This window comes from Sceloporus undulatus, chromosome 6, assembly GCF_019175285.1.
Source record: "Sceloporus undulatus isolate JIND9_A2432 ecotype Alabama chromosome 6, SceUnd_v1.1, whole genome shotgun sequence".
NCBI lineage: Eukaryota > Metazoa > Chordata > Lepidosauria > Squamata > Phrynosomatidae > Sceloporus > Sceloporus undulatus.
In genome coordinates, this window is record NC_056527.1 from 23,542,370 (window position 1) to 23,567,391 (window position 25,022).

Here is a 25,022-nt window from a genome sequence, read left to right on the forward strand (position 1 = left end):
CCAAAGGCCAGGTGAGCACCTCTGCCTCTGAGAGCAGCTGCTGAGCATTTCCTGAACAAAGAATAAAGTTTGGCAAGCTGTGATGGGGAGGTGCTGGTTGTGAGTTGGCAGTGACTTAGTGTTCCCACTTCCACTAAGACTCAAGGAAACCCAAGGGACTAACCAAACCTCCAAGGTATGGAGGGAAAACTCACCGGGGCCCAAGTGTACTCAAGCTGGCCCTGACCATTCCACCCAGTGTGGAATTTTCTCCCCATGGAGGTTAAATGAACTTCCAAGCCCTATTTAGGTATGCAAAAAGGGGTTAAATAAGCACACAAGTAAAAAAGTATGTTAGCTTCATCTTCCATCATTGTTTTGGTTGAATGAAAAGTGATGATTTTAAAGAGGACAGACTCTTTATACATGGGGGGCTTCCATACAAAACAGATTTTTCTAGGGTTCTTGCTCACATAGAGACTCTATACATAAAAGAGACCTTGTCTTCAGAACCATTGCCTTTCATGCCACCACAATGACAACAGTAGGGAACAAGGCTAATGGACTATGTGTGTGAGTTGATTTAACCCTTTTATGTGAACTTGAATAGGGGTCTCATGCTGAGTAGTTCTACAGTTAATTAAATACATATTTACATAAAGAAACAAGCATTTTCCTAATTATTTTTGCAATTGTTAACTTTATCAGTCACCCATGGTTTTTTATGAATTGTTCATGAAGATTTTTTTAATCTACTGGTGTTATTATGGTGTTTGTTTTTATAGGTGACTTATTTTTTTTAAATGATTTAACATGCTTATAAATAAATTCAGAAAATGGCTGCTTATTTCTTCATTCACCTATTCCAAACACACACACACACACACACACACACACACACACACACACACGTTTTTGCTGTTCTCAGAAGAAGCTGGAAGTTAGGTGCTGTCTAGCCATATTTTGAACAACCACTGGGTACAATTATGTTCCAGTTTTTTTTTTTTTAGAACAATCCCAGCATTTCATATAAATTTTGTCAGATTCCCTTCTGGATTCCTGTCAGCTTCACAATGACTAACAAACCACAGTGGCTAAGCACTGCTCATTCAAATGCTAAACTGTTTAACATGCAATAATTAGGAGAGACTCTGCTCATTAATTAATATATGCTTTGCAGAATTGGAATCAAAGGCCAAACTACATGTCATGCTAAAATGTGTTAACTTAGAACTGGCTCTACCTCTTTCTATCTTTTCCTTCAGAAACTGCAGCTATGGGAAGGTGGGGCAATACAGAACAGGGCTCCGACAGACAGAAGGGGATGTACATCTGCTCCCATCTTTGGTGATATTTTTTTAAAAAGGAAGATGGTGAAGAAGCAAAAGAATTAACTCATTTTCTCAAGATTCTCATCTAGATTGGTGGTCTAGTATTTTTTTTAATGAGAGAAACATCCCCAGTTCTAAAATTAAATGAATAAAAAAATTTGGCATGCATTATGCTCATGACTGTTCCACTCCCTGGTGTATACTAAGATCTACATATTGGAAATGTTTATAGTTAAAGCAGTCAAACAAGTATTATTTTCAGTGCAAAAAAAAAAAAAAAGATTTCTCAGCCATAGTGTGATCTAAAAGGATTTGTGTATTAATTTACCTTCTAGTTACATTTTGTCACTGTTATTTGCTGTCAAGTAGACTTTGACTTATGGCAACTCTATGAATGAGAACCCTCCAAGAGCTCTGGTCATTAACTGTCCTTCTCATGTCTTGCAAACTCAAGGCCAGGTTTTCCTTCTTCAATCCATCTGTAATGTGGGCTTCCTCTTTTCCTATGGCCTTGCACTTTTTTTGCAATGAGTCCCATTGTGTCATGGTATGTCCAAAGTACAATAGCCTCACTTTAGTCATCTTGGTTTTTACTGACAGTTCAAGACCTATTTGCTCTAGGACCTGTTTGTCCCATTTTTAGTGGTCTTTTGTATCCCTAGAACGCTCCTCCACTACATTTCAAATGAGTTTATCAGTTATCTTTACTCTCCAGCTTTGACACCGATGCATAAAAATGAGAAACACTATGACATGGATGAATCTGATTTTGTTATTTAATGACATTTTTGCTCTTGAGGTTTTTATCTAGTTCCTTCACAGTTGCCCTTCTAAGTCTTAATATTCTTCTGATGTCTTGACTATATTCTCAATTTTGAGCCAAGGGTTAGAAAATCTTTAATTATTTTGATGTCTTCATTACCGACTTTAAGGTTACATTTATTTAATGCCTTTCTTTCACTATGCTCAAGGCAACATATGGCAATTTTCTTTTCCATTTCCATTTTATCCCCTAACAGCAATGCCTAAGATAGGTGAGTCTGAGAGTGAGGGAGAGTAACAGGCCATTTCATGGCTCAATTGGGATTGAATTTAATCTCCCAAATCCAGTCTTTTCACCACTATACCACACTGTCACTATAATAGACTAATAAGCACTTGGGGCAGAGGAACCAAGTGCAGTGATTAAGTATGTGTCTTGCCTGTGTAAGAACCTAATCTCATCCAGGACAAAAAATAATGTAGAAAAAACCTTGGAAAACGAAATACTTCTGGGCATACCAGGTATAAACAGTTACTAGCATATAAGGCTAGGCAAGAAGCATTCTTCTAACATGATAACCTTTGAGGTACATTACGTTTTTAGACATTGGTGAGTCTGCAATCCTGCCCTGCCTTTTGGAGCAGAACAGACCTAGGAGGTTTGTGCATGAAGTTTCTCTTCAATATTTGAAGCACCCCTGAGTATCACGATCCTGCACATGACTTAAGCCTGCTAGGTGGGAATATAAAAACCCCATATCATCTTGGATTTTGAATAGGGACACTTTCAATAAGGCATTACAGAGAACGGCCAGTACAAAAGCTTCTCTCTTGTGCCAACCACTCTGCAATACTCTGCAATAAGGTATGGAGGAGCTGAAAAGCTGGCTGTAAGGATAAGATACAAGCATTCCATTTTTTGAGAAAGTAGGAAGAAGGATAAGGACAAAGGCTCATAAGGCCTCAAATGCAATCTCATCCATTGTTGTTGGTTGCCTCCAAGTCATTTTTTACTTATGGCCACCCTAAGGTGAATCTATCATAGGGTTTTCTTGGCAAGGTTCTTCAGAGGGGGTTTGCCATTGCCTTCACCTGACGTTAAGAGTGTGTGACCTGAATTTGTCAAAACAAGCTAGTGCTATCCATGGTGCTGAAACCATGAGTCCATTTTGCCATTTGGGTACTGGGTAAGAAAAGGGCCCAGGACTCCTGGACCAAGCAGTGCTCCTTGGCATCCAGGTAGAGGTCTAAGTAGGAATAATGTCACATAATTTTTTAAATTTTTTTTTTTACTAATTTAGGCAAAAACACCAGTTGTGCCCTTCCCCATCAATCTCCTACCTTATGTCACATTCATTATCACTCCAGTGTACAATGAAGTCTGCCTTTGAAGAGATTTTGGAAACTAATGTGGATTTTAAATATTTCTACCAAGAGGCTAATGGGAATGGGTAAAGCTGTAACACCTTACTAGTTGCCTAACATAGTTCAAAGTACACCTGCTAACCTTTCAAGCTGTAAATGGTCTAGTTCCTGTTTAACTTCCAAGAACCAGTTTCTCCAGCTTCTATCAGAGTCCCCATTCTGGGTTCTATCAACATCTACAGATAAGGTGATTACTCAGACAGGGCTTCTTCACCAGTGGCACCAATGTTTTGGAAAGTCATCACAAACAAATCTGCTCTGTTCATCCCTTGTTTACTTTCAAGAATCTAGGCATCTGAGGACCTTTGACAACTTCTGATGTTTGCCAAGTGGTCATCTCTTAATGGTCTGTTGTCAGCTAATTAATAATTATCTTCCAACTTCGTATTTCTGGTCCTGGTTATCAAGTTTCAATTTGTTTTTTTTAATCCATTTAAGATTTTTTTTTTTAAAAAAATGCATTATGAAGTCTTCCAGAATTCCTGGTGATAAAATTATGTTTAGTGTTCCACTCAGAAGCATTTTTCTTAGTGGGAACAGCAGACAGACAAACATTTTCCCCCTCAAGATTCTGGAACTACAGTTGGCTTTTGACATTCATGGCGATTAGGTGCAATCCTAAGTGGGGGAAACCCGTGAACAGAAGCAAATATTTTAAAAAACACAAATGCTATTTTTTTTAAATCTGAGAGAACACTTCTCTAGGAATCTCTAGGTCCCCAAGTAATATTTCTATCCATTTAAGAAGATATGTTTATTATATTAATTTTATTCATTTATATCCTGCCTTTCTCCCAATAATGGGACTCATAGTGACTTATTACCTATTTTAAAGCAATATAGATTAAAATCTAAACAGAAACATCAATAAACAAATAGAAATAATAAAACATGTTTTTAAAATTTATTATGAATATATATATATATTTCTTTAAAAAGACACTATTTAGGAAGTTAAAAACATTAAAAATGATGAAAAGACTAAAAACGCAACATAAAACAATACAGCACACCATTAAGATCCCACCCATGTCAGTTTCTAAGCAGAAGGAGAGAATGAACAGTCATCCTGGCCTCCCTAAGGGGGGGGGGACTTCCAAAGTCCAGGAGGAGCCACCACGAAAGCCTTTGCCTTTCTTCCCACCAAACAAACCTGTGAATGTAATGGGATAGAGAGAAGGACCTCTCCAGAAGATCACAAGGCTTTAATTGTCTCATGAATACATTGACAAAGGCTGCTGCAGCAAGATAGCAAGCATTTACAGAGTAACTTGGAGGGGTGGCACTTACAATGTGCACAAACTATGTGCAGAAAGCACCCAAGCTTTTGTGTCTGGAACATGCATCAAATATCATTTTTTCCAGGCTGAATGCTGGCATAGTCATACATCCCTAATGCAAGACAAAATAAAAAAAAAAATAAAAAATGGGATTCTATGAAATTGATTATTTGGGAAGAAAACCACACCGTGCCTCCCAATACCAAGTATTCTGCTGATTTCTCTCATGGATGTTATAGAAGGAGATTAGAAAGAAGTGAAAAAGTGACTAAAGTGGTCACTAAGGCCAGAGAAAGGGTAAATTCCACCTCCTGGAAGCTTCCAGAAGCATCTATTCATCTATTAACAGCTAGTCCTTCATATCCGTGGATTCTGCATCCACAGATACAGTCATTTAGGGCCTGAAAAGATTTTTTTTTATCCAAAAAACAAATGTTGATTTTTGCCATTTTATCTAAGAGACACAATTTTACTACACCACTATATACAATGGGACTTGAGCATCCATGGATTTTGGTATCCATGGGTGGCTCCTGGAATCAGACCCCATTGGATACCAATGGATTTTAAAACAAGATCTCTGAAATTTTAAGTAAATTATGATATCATTCTAGTAATGTCAGCCATTCATCACATTTATTATACTCCCTTCTATTTTCTCACTCTCATAATTTTTCTCTAACATATCATACATTTATATTCTGCTATATATTACATTTTCCTTGCTACAAAAACTGAATTTCAGAGTCTCTTAAAAAAGAAAAGCAGGTTTAGGAATGCATATTTTTATTGGTAAGTGGCACATAAAGTTGCCTGGTTTTGCCAGTTCTTTTCTCTGAAATATAGCCTAACACACCTGGTGTTATTGGTGATTTCTCATCCAAGTACTAACCAGAGCTGACCCAGATTAGCTTCCAAAATCAGATGGGATCTGGTGCCTTTAGGGTATTTAGGCCCTTATGGCCAGAACTCTGGCCATGATGTCCTGGGTCATTTAAAATATCACACTGTAGTCCTATTAAGGTAAACCACTCAGAAATTCTATCCTGAGCTTGGGAAATTTGCATTTTGGACACCAGTTTCCAGAAATTTCTACTAAGCATTGTCACTAGTCACTGGCCATGCTAGCTAGGGGACTAAGGGAACTATAGTCCAAGGAGAGACAGCATAGTGTAGTGGCTTGAGTGTTGGACTAGGACACTGGGAGACCAGGGTTTGAATCTTTGCTTGGCAATGGAAACCCATTGGGTGACTTTGGGCAAGTCACACTCTCTGAGTCTCAGAGGAAGGCAAGGGCAAACCTTCTCTAGACAAAATCTGCCAAGAGAACCCCATGATAGGGTTGTCGTAGGTCAGAAATGACTTGAAGGCACACAGCAATGAAGTCTGAAGAAGTAACTTGCTCAAGCTCTGATTCTATAAGTACACTCACTCTCTTTACTATTAGTTTAACATTTGCACTGATTTTTTTCTACATGTATATATATATATATATTCAACCAACTTCTTTCTATGTAAGAATACACAGGCACACCAATCCAAAGGATTTTCACCTGTGAAAACAGAAATGCACTGAAGCCCGGAGGGGAAAAATCCAGACACTTAGCAGCAGGGTGAATTATAACTCATTTTCTTTCCTATGTATTATTATTTCATTACCATGAGATGAACAGGAAGCCAGTAATGTACAGTATTCAATGCACATTGTTTTGGGCCTGGGGGAGGTAGGACAGAGAAAAATCATAGTATTCCACAGAACACAGTACTAGGGCAACTGTGCTAATGAAGGCTAATAAAAGCTGGAAAGGGAGCCATTGTGCAATGGAATGCAAAACCTAGTGAGAGAATCATTCTGCTGTTCTCTCGCATGGCTGCCACATACTTCAGTTATGCTTGCTGCCTCCACTTTGCTCACATCCTTTCTTGTCGCTGAAACAGAAGTAATAAATTATGATTTAGTCAATAGTGTAGAAAGCTTCAGTAGCTTAATGATCTTCCAAACATTTATATCCAAACCCCCAATGTTGTAAACATATTTAGTGGTGACACAAAATGATCTGCTCTTTCTATGAGTTCTACACAGCTGCATAGTTAAAAGGTGATTGTTAAGAGCCTCTGATGACAGGTGGTTACTCCACCTCAGTGGAGCTTCTATCATCTAGTGGGGTGGGTTGAGATGGAGGAAAGAGTATGATGTTTAAAACTGGATCAGAGAAAGAGGGTGACGTTTCTGCAGATGGCTAACAAGTGTGTGTGTGGGGGGGGGGGGGGGGGGTGGTCATGGAGGGGGGAAAAAAACCATGTTCCTGCCCATTTCTCACACTGATGTGTTTAGATGATACACAGGGCCCTAATGGGTAGAAAACAAGTCTAATCTGCAATCCAGGGTGATTTTCTGGAGTAAAAAGAGTCCCCCTTTACTCCGGATCAGGCAAGAAATTCTGGAAATCCTCTGGGTGTGCAAACTGCACGTCAGTGTGGGGATGGCAGGAGGAGCACTGAGGGCAGGCAAGTCGCTTTTCCCACTGGAAAATTTCAGCTCTCCACAGCATTTTCACTTTCAAGTTCACTTTGTTCCTCCAGTACCATTCCTTTTGCAGGCATCCAAATCAATCACAAAAGCGCAGATTAGCAGAACAATACCACTGGTACAGCACACTGACTGGTTGTACAAGTGCACATTTGCATAACAATGTGTGAGAATAGTACTTCCAGTATCAGCCTGTTGTGGGTGCTGATTATACAGATTGCTCATCTTCCCTGCAGATACAGAAGTCCCAACAATCAGCCAGGTTTTCCTCTGTACAGACCTGGCCAGCGACAGAGAGAGAAAGCCCTGCTGAACATAGTGGGATTTATGAATATATGTGCAAAGAACTGTGCTATAGCAATGGTTGTATAGGTTTCTGCCTTCTCAGCTTGAACATTTAAACAAAAAGTATTTGTGAAAACAACACCAATCTGCAGCACTGTCTTCTCACAAGGAAGCTACCCTTGCAACAGTTATTAGTGGTTCTTTCTCCTGCTCAGGAATGTGTAACACCTTTTTCTCTCTAGTACAGTCACACAAGATGTAAATCAATTCATGTTACCTGAACCTTTCATTACCCAAATATTTTGATTTTTTTCTACAGACCACAGCAGTTTCCTTATGATTTACCACTGTTATGATGATGAGAATTCTCAGTAAGTGCTCATTCACCAGCAGCTCAGGTTATGACCCACAGCTACGTTTTGCCAGCTAGAGATATGTGCAACTCCATACTTTGATTAAGAAAGTGATCTCTAACTTTAAATCACTCCTCCTCAAAATGGTGAACTACAACCATCACTATCTCTGACTACTGGACATGTTAGCTGGAGATGATGGGATATCCTTTCCTTCAGGTTTGCCTAATGGAGACTTCACAAGGATTGGAGACATGATGTGTTAATATTTCTGTTTCCCACCACATGTTTCACAGAGGTTTATTTTACTTTAACTATGGCTGAGAAGAGTTTGATCTCTTTCATTATAGTCTGGGATACCACAACATTTGACTGTTTTGATGTGTAGCCAATACTGTGGATGAGAGACCCTTTTCAGGACAGGATATGGAGAAACAGAATGCTTTTCAGTTGGGAAAGAATTCTGAAAAGGCTGCGTTTTCCTTCTCTGTTTAATTTTCATACAGAACATATGATAAAGAAAGCAAGATTATATTTGGAGGAAGGTGGTGTGAAAATTGAGGGAAGGAATATCAACAATTTAAGACATGCACATGATACCATATTTCTAGCAGAATCTAGCAAGTTAAGAAAGAAAGTGCAAAGCAGGAATAAAGCTGATCAGGAAAATACTAATAATGACCAGAGACTGAAAAGTACTTGATGAAGATGCTAGTACTGTTTATAGTTTTCTTGGCTCATTCATAAATCAAAATTGAGCAGATATGAGAAGATAACTAGGATTTGGAAGGGCAGCTATGAAGGAATTAGGCAAGATCCTCAAGTATAAAGTTATATCATTAAATACTGAAGTCAGGATCATCCATGCCACTGTGTTTCCAATTTCTATGGATTTTTGTAAAATATGAAAAATGAAGAAAGCTGACAGGAGGAAAATGAACTAATCTGAAATGTAGTGCTGAAGAGAAGTTCTACAAACCACATGGGTTTGAAGGGAGACCCTACAGCAGATCAAGCTTGAACTGTTCCTAGAATAAAAAATGATCCAACTGAGGCTATTGAACTTTCGACACATCATGAAATATCACAACGCATTGGAAAAGATTACAATGCTGGGAAAATGTGGAAGGCAGTAGGAAAAGGAATACCACATTACATATCAATTGATTCAGTAAAGGAAGCTACAGTCCTCAGTTTGCTATACCTGAGTAGGGCTCATGGGGGGGTCTGCTCAATCATATATTGATTTGACAGCAAATAACAAGAAACACCAAAAGGCCCACACATGAAAATAAAGAACTTGAATCCACACTGGGTGACAGCTGAGTCTTTTTTCTCCAATTTTCCATTAATATGGGGAACCCTTTATAGTTCATGAAATGAAAGCCAGAGCTATCCTAAATTCAGCATATGTGGGAAGAGGTGCAGGAATTGGTGGTAGGAAGAGAGAATCTGAAAAGCCTGAGTACACAGTCCTTTGGATCTCAGCCACAGGTTATATTAATGTCAATTAAAGTTTGAGAACTGAATTCACCACTTAAGAGTTAATTAAGATTACTTCACTAATCCCATCTTGCTGAACCCTAAAATCCAGCGAGCAGAATTTTGTAAGATTATTGAACTGCATAGGTTTAGCAAACTTCAATAATCTGTCAGCTCTTTTGCCTGCCAAATAGAAAGAAGTCAAAGCAGGAAAGTGTTTCTCCTAGGCCCTATCTGCATTACATAGATCAATGTTATTGCAGGTTAACTGGCATGGTTTCTTCCTCAAATCTTGGGAAATGAGGTCAGAAATCCTAGTAAGAAAGCCCTCACATAGCACTGTTTCTTGAGAAATGGGAAGGACTGTTTAAATTTAAATAAGGAGTTTGCCAAAACATACTCAACTTTTATTTTTGGGAACGTGTAAAAACTATCCTTGTCCTACCTATGTTATTTCTGCCTCTGGCATCAAATTTTCAATTAAAGAAGTAATGCCCAAAAATGCATTAACTTCATTAACCGAGGAATACTTGGATCTTTTTCTGGTGTATAGTTTAACCATTTGGTTTGTTCAGAAAGCTTTGGCAATTGGGCATTTTAGAAATGTAAATAAATAATGCATACATATCTAGTTTTGATATTCTCCTAGCAGTAGAATTTACTCCAAAATCAGAGGCATGAATAGCCTAAACCTGGGTTAAACCATGAATATCAATTACCTATGGTTACTGGATTTAATAGGATCTGCAGTGCAATCTAATGAATATATTCAAGATGCAAGTAGCATGTTGTGGAATTCACTCTTAAATAAACATGCATAGGATTGTAGCCTTAAGCTGCTGTCACACTGCAGAAATAAAGTTTGACACTACTTTAACTTCCGTGCCTGAATATTATGGAATGCTGGGATTTGTAGTTTTGTGAGGCATTTAGCCTTCCCTATCAAGCTGTTCTAGTTCCTCACCAAACTAAAAATTTTAATATTCCATGGCATTGAGCCACGAAAATTAAAGTAGTGTCAAATTACCTTATTTCTGCAGTGTGGCAGTAGCCTTAGTCATGAGTAACTTGAGCTGGGTTGGTGACTATGTAGTTTGCATTCTTAGGATAGGAGCTCTATTAAACAAACTCAGCAACCTTGACTATTCCCATCTAATGTTTATCCACCACATTGTGTCCTGCTGCTATGGTCAGCTAAAACTATGTTCTTTAATCTCAGGGTCTATAGAGAAATTAATATGAAATATGTCCCCCACTTGTTCTTCATTTTAATTATGCCAAAGGTTCCTTAGAAGGCTGACCGTTACAGTTTCTCATAAATGTTTATTTCATACTTTGGAGATCAGAAGGGGGAAAAATGAGGGTTGTACAAATCTGGATGGACCTATCTAATTTGAGGGACAAAAGGTGTTGTCATTGCCCAATACAAATGTGAAAACTGAACTATATGTTCCTCTGTCAAGAATATGCTATATGTACTCCCTTCTAAGAGCCAGTGAGTGTAGTGGTTTGACTGTTGGACTGTGATTCTGGAGATCAGAGCTAGATTCCCTGCTTGAACATAAACCCACTGAGTTACCTTCAGCAACTGACATTCTCTCAGCCTCTGAGGATGGCAATGACACACCCTCCAAAGAAACCTGCCAAGAAAACCCAACAATAGCTTTTCCTTAGGGTCACCATAAGTAAAAAATGACTTGGAGGCACACAACAACAACAACCTCCATTCTTCCTTCCCTTTTGTGTCCGAACTCCTTCCTCCACTTCCTGTTTCACAGACACAGAAGTTGCTGTGATATCACACATCCTAGTCTTGAACCAATTGCACTGACTTCCAATTTGTTCCTGCGCTCAATTCATTGTTTTTGTTTCATCCTATGAAGCCCTAAAAGGTTTGGGGGCTAGATATCAGAAAGACACTTTCTAGCTCTATGTGACAATTTGGAATCTGAAATCCACATTGGAGGGGGTGTAAGGAATTCCCTTGTAGCAGGACCTCAGCTGTAGAACTCTCTGTCAGATGCTGGTGAAACTTCAGGAATAAACTCTTCCAGAACACTGCCATATAGCCCCCAAACCACTCAAAAAACTATCTCTGTAGTCAACCTGGCTCCATGTTTCTTGAGTTTTTGGCAAGCAGTTAAAACAGTATTATTGTGTTAGGTCTTTGGTTTTGAAACTGGCTTTCAGACTAAATTTTAGAATTGTTCCCAATCTATTTTAAAAGAATGTATTTCTATATTTTTATCCCTATTGTTCCATATTCTCCACAAACTGATGGGAAAACATGTTTTTCAAATGTTAAGAAACACTGTTGAGAAACTGGACTGGCAAATACTGGACTGTCATGAGTCTTCACAATTTGGGATTTATTCTGTGCAATATCTGCACATGGCTGCTTTGTACAGAAGTGCCCAACTTGCCAGGTTTGCCTATTTGCAGGGCAGGGAAGCCAACATGCCGGTTCCCTTGGCACCGGTGCATCATCAGTGTAGCTGGGATGGATGGGATGTCTGGCCCACATAGCTTCTCCTTCCCAGGCAGCGCCAGGTGTTGGATGTAGCCCGAGATTAGCTGTGTGATGGATTTCCAGCCCAGGCCATTGACCAGGTGGCCAGAGGGGGGTGGAACCCTCCTCACCCATCCTGGTTTTGGGCAGCTCCTGTAGGCAACTGCACTATGTGCTGTCACAACTTTTCTCACCCACCAGCATAGGTCGTAGATCTGGTGGGTGAGGAGATCAATGTTGTGGAGCACTGCTTGTAGGGACCCAGGGGTACTGGGCTGCAGAGGGAGTCACCACTGTAGGGGTCAACCCCCTATTTAGCGTCCACCGGTCCTGGCCCATACCCTAGGCCAACTCCACCTGTTTGCTGTGACCAATAAAGTTGTGGCCTTTTCCTTCAGCATAGTGGCCTCCTGTGTCATTATTTCTTTACAGTGCCCCTGACCTGGAAAACAGAATTATCTGCACAGGAAATAGTATTTTCCTACAAAGAATAATATTTCTACACAGAAATGTTATTATCTTCTGTTTCCTGGGCAAAAATTGCTAATGCAAATTTTGTGTAGATGTAGGGCTTGAAGCTGCCCCTTCTGAAGACAGATCAGGGCCATGGCAACCACATGCCGCAGTGCCAAACCACCTTGAAGCTGTCCGAAATAGGAGCGGCAAAGATCCACTCCTTTTTCAGCAGGGGAAAGGCCAGTGTTTCCTGCCCCGCCGCAGCCCCATGGCGGCTTCATGATGCTCTGGCGGCATTCCGCATGTAAATGCCATGCCGCCAGAGCGTCATGAGGTTGCCCACATCTGGTCATCCAGGTGGCTTCAAGCTGCCTTCCCGGTGCTATCAGGATGTGCATCCTCTAAAAACACTGCGTGCCAATGATATCTGGAAGCAGGCTTTTTTGGGCCGTCTGTTCCAGCCCGTAGTCCTGAAAACTGCATGGTTTTCAAATACTTTCTCACAATGGGATAGAAATTGCTTAAATTTCTTATTGCTTCCTTTGAGAAAAAAAATTAGTGATGAATTACATTCCTATAGAGTGCACATTACAGCCTTACACCTGTTCTACCTGTGCATTCCCTTTAAAAGGAGCATTCTTTATAGCTTGTCTTCATTTCATAGTGGTGTGGTGGGATTTTACCTATTGGGAAAATCTAGGAGGACCCTTGTCCCTGTTGTTCCTCCACTGGTCCACAAATACTTTCTTTATTCAAGCAGGAGTTTGGAAACTGGCTGTCTGTTGAGGAACTTTTTTTCATAGGAAACACTGTTCTTTTCTCCCATCCACCATCACTGTGTTTTTAATTCAGTTGTTTCATTATGATAATCCATTTAATTGCATTTTAATATCATAGTTTGCTGTGTTTTTACTTGTATCTGTTTTTGAGTTGCGTTGCGGCCCAGTATTTGAAGAAAGATATAAATTAAAGGAATAAACAATTCATACAAGTGCCATACACCTTTGTCTATAGTATAAATTTCCTAAATCCATTCCTGAAACCACAACAAAGGAAAAATAAGGGGAGAAAAAAATACATTATTCTGCGAGCTTTTGTGACAAGGTAGTCTGCTTATAGAAAAATATTGGTCTTCCATTTTTTCTGGAACACAAATATCCAAAAGGCAAAGAAAAAAAAACACAAAAGGAAAAAAGGAACGGGATTTATTTGCAGAAATTAATGTCTAAAGTATGGCTTCCCCATTAGGAAAAAAACCAAATTAATTTCTGTGCCACAGAAGATTATTGTTAAAAATGAATTACTGTATAAAGATTTTAAAGAAGTGTGGACCAAATGCCTTTTGGGAATAGAAGCTGAGGTAACGTATGTTTGAAAGTCCCTGTAAAATACAGATATTCTTTAAATGAAATGGCTTTGGGCATCTTTCCTGTGTATTACCAATCCAACACAAGCTGATGCACGTGACACAAGTGAGCATCTCAAATTTTTATGTTTGAAATACAAAGCCTCAAGCGCAACATGTTTATTTACTTGGAAATTATGTGGTACTCAGAATTAGTGTAGTGTGGAAAGGAGAAATATCTATCTCCAAATCTTTTCCATGTCTTTTTTGATAAGTGGAGAGTTGTCCACACAAACATTCAGCACTTTAAAACAAACGTTACAAAGAATATCCAGGCATTTTGCTACCTAGTTCAAATCTGGGCAGGAAACAAAGCATGCAAGTCCAGACTTAACCAGAGCCAATTTTACTAACAGTGATGCAAAACCAGATGGTTCAAGCAAAGACAAAACAACACGCTCAGTCCAAGGCAGAGTGCAGAAAAAAGAAAGTGCAGTACTAACTCTCTGAGAGGATTCAATTTTCATCAAGTACCTTTGAATGTCAAGTTCTGAATGGAGGGAGACCAACATGCACTGCAAAGCCTGTGGATCAGAAAGAGAGAAAGAGAAAAGGAAGGGGGAAGAGAGAAAACAAATTAAAATAAACAAAAACAAAGCAAAAAAAGAAGATGAAGAGCAAGCATAAAATGGAAATGTATAGCAATAAAACAACAGCTTGGAAAGAAAGGGACCTGGATGGAACAAAAAAGAATGAATGGAAGAATTTATTAAATTTACTTATATGAGCATATTACTGAAACCACAATATATAGGTACGTTTCTAAGACAGCAAGGGAAGTGTGAGCTACTGATGCCATCAAAAGTACAGTTATGGGTGTCAGTAATACACCAAAATCAAAACAGTCCCTGCAGGTCTGTGCTATAAATCATGCCCCACAAAATAAAGCTTTCATTGACTAATCTAACATTTCCAACCTGCAGTCTTGACTGCAGTACTGTGCATTTAATTCCGAGATGCACTGGAGATTTTTTTAAAAAAAATCTCAGTGCTAAAAACCATTCAAGAATTAGCAATGAAAGGAAAAGCTAATAAAAACAATGGCTAAATTTAAATATGCAGATGCTGGTATTTCACAGGAAGGATGTTGATTCTGGAGGGGATTAGGCAGGATATAGGGATCAAATGCCTATTTCCTGCAGATGAGGATTTTGTCATTCTGTGTGAAAAAGAAGGGAGATTTCCTGATTGTGCTGTTATGGGTGGAGAAAATGTGTGGAACCATAATTCTGCTGAACATGGGCCAGCAGCGATAAATGAGTATTAAATAGCACACATCAGATTCAGCCAAGGAAAGGAATGCACTCTATGACATCAGAGAAACTAGAAAGCCTAGCTGAAGCACAAGCTTCAGATGAGACAAGCAGTTGGCAGTTACAATTAAACCAGAGAAAGGCAAAGAAGAGTAATTGCAAATAAGTACAGACACAAAAAGCCAACCCTCACTGTCCTGAAGCGACAACAGAGAGAACAAAGTTAAAGGAAATTCTTGAATCATTTACATTCAAACTTCTAAGGCGCTCTCTCTCTTTCTCTATATATACGCACAGACAGACACACACACCTCCACACTAAAATGTATTGCCAACATGCCTTCAGGATCTCTCAAAAGCACACATTTTTCACTCTGAGCTTGTTAAATCCTACAACCAAATGCTGGTAGCAAACACAATGCTGAGCACACTCTGCACCGCCTTTCCCTCCAACTCTCTTTATATGTATTAATGGCTCTTGCATTAAAGCTCTTGGAGTGCATTTGAAATTTCTCCTGCTGGTCCAAACTTTTCCCCATTATTTTCTGGTTTTTCTCTCCCCACTACTTCATTAGTGAAAAGAAACAGTTGCACAAATACGAGATGTTTGCTTTCACTGAAGTCCCCATCTGTTCTTTTTGTTGATTCCATCCCATTATCATTCTCCTTGGTGACATTGCTGGAAAAATTATTTCACTGCTTGGAAAATGATTCCACTTAAGCTGATTATGACTTATTGGAAATAAGAAACACAGAGAGATACCGTAAGTTGCAAAAGAACCAGGAACATTTAAAAAAAATAAAAGAATAAAATATAAATGATTTAGTTGTGATAATGTTTTGTAAATGAGAAGTGGGGGTGAAAAAGACTCCTAGGTAATTTAAAAACTGAATATAGTCCCTGATATCTGGCTTAATTATTTTTCTATTAGTCTCATTTAAACTTAACTGGGTAATCAAAAGGTGCAGCTGTTCTGTAAAGTACATTAGAAAATACACAACTGCAACGTTTCATGTAATGTGAATGCAGACTCAAAGAGCAAAAATTAAATATTTTCCTTCACATCCAATTGCTAAAATCTTCCATAGAATTTTATCCCCTTCATATTCTTCCTCATTGTGCTCCCATGCCTTGGTTGTATTATGTACCGGTAATTCAAGACTTTTAAAAGGATAAAACTGTATTGGTTACATATGAACTAATCTAATAATGCAGTCAGCCCTCCTTATCCACAGAGTCAACCATCCACGGCTTTAAAATATGTTTTGAAAAATGAAGTCTAAAATGCAAACCATTGATTTTACCATTACATATAAAGGGACACAATTTTACAGCTGGACCTCTATATGCACAGAATCTTTACCTATGAATTCAACCACCTATTGCTTGAAAATATTTCAAAAAGATATAAATTCCAAAAAGCAAAGCTTAATTTTGCCCTTTTACATAAGGGACACCATTTCACTACACCACTGTATTTAACCAGAGCATCCATAGATTTTGATACCCAGAGGGAGTCCTAATCAAACCTGAGTTGATACCAAGGGGCTACTGTACTATACCATTACATACAATTTGAACATCCACTGACTTTGGTATCCATGGGAGGTCCTGGAACCAAACCCCAGGTGATACCAAAGGTCCATTTTAATCCAAACCCCATTTTCTGAATATCCATGTAGGAGGTGAGAAGTATTGATTAAATGTTTTCAGCCTAAGGCTTTTAACCTAAAGCTTCCATTCCTCCTGGAGATGACTGCCTTATTCTGCCTAAAAGCCAGGCTGGCCTTGCTAGCTAGTTTCAGCAGGGTGGCTAGCTTCCTAAGAAAACAGAGGAAACTCGGAATAGCCAATAGAATCCAATGCAAAAATGTGAGAAATTGTGTTAAAATATTTTTTTAACATACATGTACTGTGTCGGCATTTGCCATCACCAGAAATTCAGAATGATTCCCATGACAAGGAAAATATTCACATTATTCTGAGGTACTATGGAACACCTGCCATGTAGGGCATTTTGTGATTATTACAGTGGTCTGAATGCTCCAAAATATAGATATAACCTTTTTACATTTGTCCAATTATCTTAATATGAAATACATCTCACTCTTTGCCCAGTCTCATTTAATAATGAATAACGAAATAATGAGACAAGACAAGTCCCTTTGTCTCCCAAGCTGTCCCTCTGGGAAAGGGAGAAGGAGCCTCCATCCCCCCAAGTCCCTTTGCCTCCCCTCATTGCTTCCTGGGCTGTCTGGGGGGCGATCAAGCAGGAATGTAAAAAAAAAAAAAAAAAAAAAAGAAAAAATATGGAAATGAATATATCACTTCTCAGCCTTTTGGCTAAGATCAAGTGTAGAAAAAATAATAGTTAAAATTGTGTTCAATGGCTCTCCTCACACGATCTATGAATGTGGAGTAGGGGGGAGGTTGCAGGGGGGCGTAGTGTGTTTACTGCATTTGGAGGTCAATGTAGCAATTTGCTATGTTTGGACACCCAACAGAGCGCCTAGGTGATCGAAAACTTATTTTTTAAAAAAATACATTTCTCTACACATGCGATCGCCTTAGCCAGCTTCCCACTCCACCAGGGGAAAGGCTATGCGAACCGAGGGGGGGAATGGCGCCAGTAATGCAGGAAAGAGAACAAAGCGAGTGACACCCCCATGCCAGCCCCTTGAGCACTGCTCCTCCCATCCCCAAGTTCCCGAATCGGACACCTATGTGGTTCCCATTCATTTACCCCGGATTGTACACGGGAGGTGCAAGAAAAAAAAGTGCAGTCAAATTAAACTGGGTTCGACCCCTCCTGATTTGGGTTTTCCCTGAAAAAAACAATTACATGGGGATCAGATTCAAATTCCAATGGGAACGAAATCGGTGTAATGAGGATCGATTGTGCACTCAAATGGGAACGATGCTCCCATAATCCGATAAGCCAGTGGGAATGGGGCCGAAGATTTTTACCCTCTAAATAACCACAACTTGGGGAGGAGGCACATGGTGCTCCTTAAATAACAATGGCAACAGGCCATGCCAATGCAGCCCACGCTTGCCAAGCCATTCAAACTGAGCAATGTCGCTCAATCCAAGATGGGATCCGAAGTGCTCAACTTGGCTTGGCAGGCTGAAAAACTAAAGCGAAGAAGCTGGGGGCAGCAGACCATAAATTGGCTCTGGCAATGCCCCCAAAATCTTTCAGGCTCAGCATAACTGCTAGGCATCTTTTAAATCGTGTCTCCCTGTTGGAGTGGGCAAATTATGCATCCCATCGCATCTCTTTGTGTTGGAGTGGGGTGCAAATTGCTGTTACATAATCAAATGCTTTGGCATATTTTATAAGATAAAGTGTTGAATTCCAAAATATTTTTCTGAGGTCCATTTCACAGAATACAGAGTGGCAAATCTTTTGGCCAACAAGTACAACAAGGACTCCTGGTAGCGCAGTGGTTAAATGCCTGTAGTGCAGCCACTCACTCACAAATCATAAGTTTGCAAGTTCAATCCCAGCCAAGGGGGCTCAAGCTCAACTCAGGCTTGCATCCTTTTGAGGTGGCTAAAATGAGTACCCAGCTTGTTGAGGTCAATTAGCTTACACTTTGTAAACCAGTTAGGGCAGGGGTAGGCAACCCTATTGAGCCGGGGGCTGGGTTGCTGTCCCTCAGACAACTGGGGGGGGCCGAAGCCCAAAAAAATTAATAATTAAATAATTTTTAAAAACTTAAATAAATAAATAAACCGGGACAAATGTAGGACAAATTTTTCAAATGGAGGGCACTTTTTAAATAAGAAATGGAGGACACGCGAAAACATTTGCTGATTTTTAAAAAAATGTTAAGATAAATGCATATTTCTAAGGCTTCTATAGACAATTGCCCCACCATGCCCCTTGCGCGAGACACCAAAGGCCCCGGCGGCAATCGGCGGCAGGACCGGGCTGGGGCCGGTCCCAAGGCCTTGCCGGGCCGCATCTGGCCCGCGGGCCGCAGGTTGCCTACCCCTGAGTTAGGGAGTGCTTAAGTGCACTGATAAGTGGTATAGAAATGTATTTGTTATTGCTATTGCTAAATACTCAACAGAGAGCACCAAGAAATTTAAGCTCCTTGATGAGTCAGACACATACTCAATTTAGGATTCTGAAACATGGAAACTTCTAAGATATGCAATTTCAGGTAACTCGTGAAATAGCCTTTAACTTTTTATATGGGACACGTATGAAATGTGCTCAGCAGTCCTTCATCCCCAAAGCAATGTTGAGCCTGCTGATATGATAATCACATATAGAATGGATGCACGGATTGCAATAATGGGAGCTTGTTCCCCTACACACATTTTATAGTATAAATTATTATTGTATGAACAGTGGTATGATTATTAACCCGCATGGTACAGACTGAAAAACAGAGGCATAGCCTGAAAAGCAGCAAATTACTGGGTGATATAGATCATGGATGAGCTGGAATTTCAATACAAAGGCCTAGTTTTAAATCTAAAATTCTTCACTAGAGCCAATTAGTTCTTCTTGTTTCTTCATAAAATGTTAGGGTGACCTAAAGAGATTCTTTCCTCTTCTGAGCTGCTTTTATGGTATCTGTGAGCTACATATGAAAGTTAGTATAGGATTGCACATGGAAGAGATGCAAAAGTACTTCCTTGCCAATGATAGTCTTCTATTGGAGTTATAGGCTATATTAAGGAAAAGCCAGTTGAAACCTTGTATGAAAAGGTCTAAGAAGTCATTCCCAGCTCATTCGTTTTCTGTGGCAAATTATTACCTCTACATTTGATTCCTTGTTTGCAAAATGGAGTTTAAAATGCTAACTTAGCACAAATGACAAAAAGACCAGTTAATGTGTTCAAGCCCTGCAGATCAGGTCAGAGGTGTATTAAAAAAAAGTTATTTCTTTCATTACTCTGATTTTTATCTGGCACTATTTTAGAATTGAAGTTGACAGCAAATTGAAAGCATGATAGCATAGCAAAGCCTCTTCTATTGCCCATGGGGATGGAGGAACCCAGCTATTTTGTACCAAATCATCCAAATGACAAGGTTTATGTATCTACCTTATTATTAAAAAGGCTTTCATTGCATTCCTCTCCTCTTTCAATAAGTACCTGTCATCTTCTCATCAGTTTCAACAGTGACACGAGTTAACAAATGGCTTTGTTCAGCATACGCCAGTATATACTTGCCTAGAGTATATAGGAGCCAGACAGGAATTTGTTTTAACATCTTGGCTATCTCTAAGAAATTAATGGGGCAGGGGGAGAATGGATGCTATGTAACTACAAAAAAAGGCTGGATCATGAAGGTACCGAGGGACCTGGGAGCCCCACAGCTGATGATGGTGCTGAGCCTTTATTTCCTTGTCCATGCACAGTTCACTGGGCTCTTTTCCAGCTTTCTGAAACTACTGATTGGGATGTAAAAGAAAGTAATTTCCAACTTATGGCAATCATGAGGTGATTATGGGGCTGTGCAGACCACCCCTAAGGGGTGGCCTACAGCCACCTTCAGGGGTGCTTGATTGGGGCCGCAGTAACCGTGCGCTGCAGCCCTGATCTGGTTTTTCCTGGGTGCAAAAAGGAGCCAGAAAAAATAGCTGGAAAGGACATGACAGCCGCAGTGCTGCAACTTGAAGGCAGTCCTTTGGTACTGTGTCGTTTGGATGCCGTGCCAGAGGAGTGCCATGACACCATGTGGAGTGGCACATGGCATCATGGACCCACGACTCCACCCCCAGGCCAGCCTTAATGGCCAGTCTGCAAAGGGCCTGTATCACAGAGTTTGCTTGGCAAAATGTGTTCAGGCAAGATTTGCCATTGCCTTCCTCTGAGGCTATGAGAGTGAGACTCACTCAAGGTTACCCAGTGGGTTTCTGTGACTCAGCAAGAATTCAAACCCTGGTCTCCTGGACTCCTAGTCCAACACATGTACTACTACATCACACTGCCTCTCTAACCAATTCTTTAAATGATTTTAATCTGTTTGTGGTCTTTGATGCTCCTATTGCAACTGTGAATCTCTTATGTTTTCTCATAAACATGGGAGAGGGGGAAGCAAGTGGTGTTCTTCCTTCCTTTTCCCCATTCCAATTATACATAAATTAGAGTGCACAACTCAACATGTGAACCCATATTGACAGGCCAAAATAAAGCTACTTTGGAGGTATGCTATTTGAATGATGCATATGTCCTAAGAGGCCAGAAGCCATGCTAAAGCCACGCTACAATCCTAAGGACTGGGGTGCAGCTTCTGGCCTCTTAAGATGCATGTGTCATCTGAACAGCATACCTCCAAAGTGACCTGAAGCAGCTTTATTTTGGCCTGTCTGTTCTGGCCCATGTGTATCTTTAAAATAAGCAGAAACATTTTTACTCAAAGGGGAAGTGTGCAGAAGTCTCTATATGAAGAAAAATATGCATGAAAATGCATACATTAGAAGTTATATATTATGATGATCCTAAGGTGACCACATTATGGGGGTTCTCTGGGGCTGAGAGTGTGTGACTCACTCAAGATCACCCAGTGGGTTTCCATGGCCTAGTGGGGTATTGGGCTCCAGAGTCATAATCCAATGCTCAAACCACTACACAAGCTGGTCCTATTTGAAATCACGGTAAAAATGAAGTCATGAGATTTCAATTGGAATTTTGGGTGCAGTCTTATACACATTTACCTGTGAATTATTCCAATTGTGCCAGCATGGCATAGTGGTTTGAGTGTTGGATTGTAATGCTAGAGTCCAGGTGAGTCCCAGCTCAGCCATGAAACCCCTGGGTGACCTTGGGTAAGTTACATGCTCTTAGCCTCAGGGGAAGGCAATGGCAAACCTCCTCTGAACAAATCTTGCAAAGAAAACCCTATGATCGGTTCACCTTAGGGTGCCCATAAGGTGGAAATGACTTGAAAGCACACAACTATCATAACAACAAGTGCAACCAAATTTAATAGACTTTACTTCTGAACCGACATGTAGAGGATTACACTGTGAATAAAACTTAGCATAGATGCAAATCATTGAAATATATTTAGTGTAGACATATTTAAAGAGCCAGCATGTTGTAGTGGTTTGCATAGACAGACACAGACAAACACTCCCCACATACACACAATGGAAATGGTAAAATTATTTCATCTGACTTAAATTCTAGTTGCCAACAGCTTCTAATCACTGCAAAGAAGTTGCAAACACCCTGTGGCAAGACAGTCTCCAGAGAGCCAGCATGATACAGTGATTGGAGTTGAGTAGGAATGAAAAGAAAAATAAAGTGGGATACTGGAAGAACAGGGTTTGAATCACACTCTCTCACACTCAGCCAACCATAGATTATACTTGAATACATAACCTAAAGTTGCATAACAACAAACAGTAAATATACTTGACACATTTACTTAGCGACTCAGTAACAGAAATGTTAAAAGTTAGAGTGTCTAAGGAAAGCCCTAATTCAATCAAGCCCCAGCTAATTTTCAAGAAATATCTATTCATATGCATCTCATTTAAACAAAATGCAAGTGTGATTCTGGCTATTCTGGGCTAAGAAAGCAAAAATGTAAGAACAGGCTTAGATTTGGGGAGCTGATGACATAATTCAGCAGCCTTGCCAGGGTTTTTAAAACCACAAAGCAAAAATCTGCAAGAAATCTGCTGCAAATAAAATAACTTTCAGCTTGTAACACTATGCCAGCCGATAATAATAACTTTCTCTGTTTTAAATACAGGGTAACAAGAAATATCCAGCTAATTGCATTTAAAAAATATTACTTGTAAAGGGAAGAGTTTCTCACTTTTCCTCTGTTTCCTCTGTTATAGCAAAATTCAGTATCTTCAGATCTAGGAAACATATTCAAGGATAGCCATGTTGGTCCTGCTGCAAAATGCAACAAAATCTAAAATCCACAAAGCAGCATTTATTGGCCAACCAATATGCACACGATAGGTCATGCAACCTTCCAAAACACTGGCTTCTCCATCTGGAAAAATCTTTTAATCACTTGTCTTCTCTAGTATGATCCTTAACATCTTTGCCTGATGAAGAAGCCAGTGAAACTCTGAAAACCTGTGTCATGTATTCTGTGCATTTTGGTTCATCAAGAAAAGTATTGCTCTTTTGTAGATTTTGAAATTTGTTTTATGATGATTCCCCTTGAATGTTTCCTAAATTTGCAATGAAGTGATGTTCTTCTTCTTTGAGCTATATTCCTCCCCTGTCTTTGCCCTCACAAGACATCATTTGCCCACACTGTTTTTAATGGCTCTGATGTGATAGTATTAATGATTTTGTAGATACTCAAGTATTGCATGAGTCACCAAAGCTAATACAATTAAACAACAAGAAATTGGATTAAGAAAAAGCAGAATGAAGAGAAACAAACAAACAAAAAAGCTCATCAACACTGAAACAAGAGGCAGAATCCAAAGGGACAGCACTGTGATTTCCCCTCCCAACCCCCAGGCTTTCTGGCACTGCAACCCCTGCTCTGGACAGTTTCCCAATCCTCCTGAGCAGATTTTGAAGTATGGAACTGGGTGGGTGGGTGTGCTTTGGAATGAAAGAGGTATTTCCTCTTCTACTTGCATTCCTGAAAGCTGCTTGTGCATCTGCAAGAGCAACATTGGACAGTGATCAAGGTTTGCAGTTGGCAAAATGTACATATAACTTCTACAGTTGCATTGGAGGAAGCATTTTTTAAGCAAATACAAAAATTAAAAGATATTATACACAGTAAAAGTTGTCAGGGTTTGATAAATTGGATAATGTGTTCTCCAGATATTTTGGACTACAGCTCTCATAAGCCTGAAGCATTGACCATACAGGCCAGAGCTTCTGGGAGTTATAGGCCAACATATTTGGAGGGCATCAAGCTGCCTATCCTAATAGAATCTCTTTCCCAAGGACAGTGTCCTGACCTGAGGCCACTTAGTATTAGGGGACTTAACCCACAAAATGAAAGAATGAAAAATATATGAAAAAAGCTGAAGGTCAACCACTAAAAAGCAGAGGAAATATCATTACTAAGTGGCACAAATAATGTATAATAAATACATGCCTTTCGTACTCAAATACCCAGCTCCTTTACAAGTCAATTATGAGGTAACTCAACTTTTTTTCATGGAACACACTCCCAATGTGCAGTTTTATATAAGGAAGTTATAACCAACCTTTTAAATAAATTCAAGATTACTGACATGAATAAAGAAAACAAATAAATCACCACAAAGTCATTTCAAAATGCAACAGAAATAATAATTGTAATCACACAGAACAGCAATAAAAGTAACAACCATAAAAGGCCTAACCAATGTCATTAACCTAACATTTCAGAAGGAACCATTCCAAAACTGGCAAGCTATCACATTAAAAAAATAGGTTATTTTCTCACTATTCTCTTGCCTATGCCCTGCTGACAGAAGTATCTGGATGAGGACCTATAATGATAGATTGACTGAATCAAGGAGAATTTGCTAAGTGAAGATTTGGACTAAGAATTGGATTTAGGCCACAAAGGTAACAATGGTTATGAAGCATTTGCACTTTTGCAAATACGAAATATTGTGCTGAGTCTTCAAAAACATGCAAAATTAGAGCAACAAGACTATTGCTTTGGGGAAAAGCATGCAAAATTGGGGATAGGGGTGGGACATAAATGCACCTTTTTTTCTACACAGTGATGGGTGTCCAGCATTGCTCATGAATAAATGAGAAACCCAGAGAGAGAACAGAGACAGTTCTCTTTTTGGACTATGGCACACATTCCTGTTCCCTTGCTTTTTGACCCAAATTTCTAAGGAGCTTCTGTTGCAGAACAATGCACATGAGTTACAGTCATTCCTTCATATTTTACAAAACTGCCTCACTTTTGTCTCAGTTTGTTCTGTTTGCCTGGAGCAACCATTCTACAATTTAATGGAACTACTCAATGTATAACTCTTCCCTCATACATACACTTTTATCCTGGAATGCAT

At 39.5% G+C, this 25,022-nt stretch overlaps 1 protein-coding gene across 1 annotated transcript in view; it reads right to left on the bottom strand.

Annotated features, from left to right (window-relative positions):
- KIAA1217 (KIAA1217 ortholog) overlaps positions 1 to 25,022 on the bottom strand; it is a 504,546-nt gene that overhangs the window by 136,515 nt on the left and 343,009 nt on the right. The window contains 1 exon segment of the mRNA XM_042471784.1: positions 14,241 to 14,321. Within this exon segment, the coding sequence (XP_042327718.1) occupies positions 14,241 to 14,321 (81 nt within the window).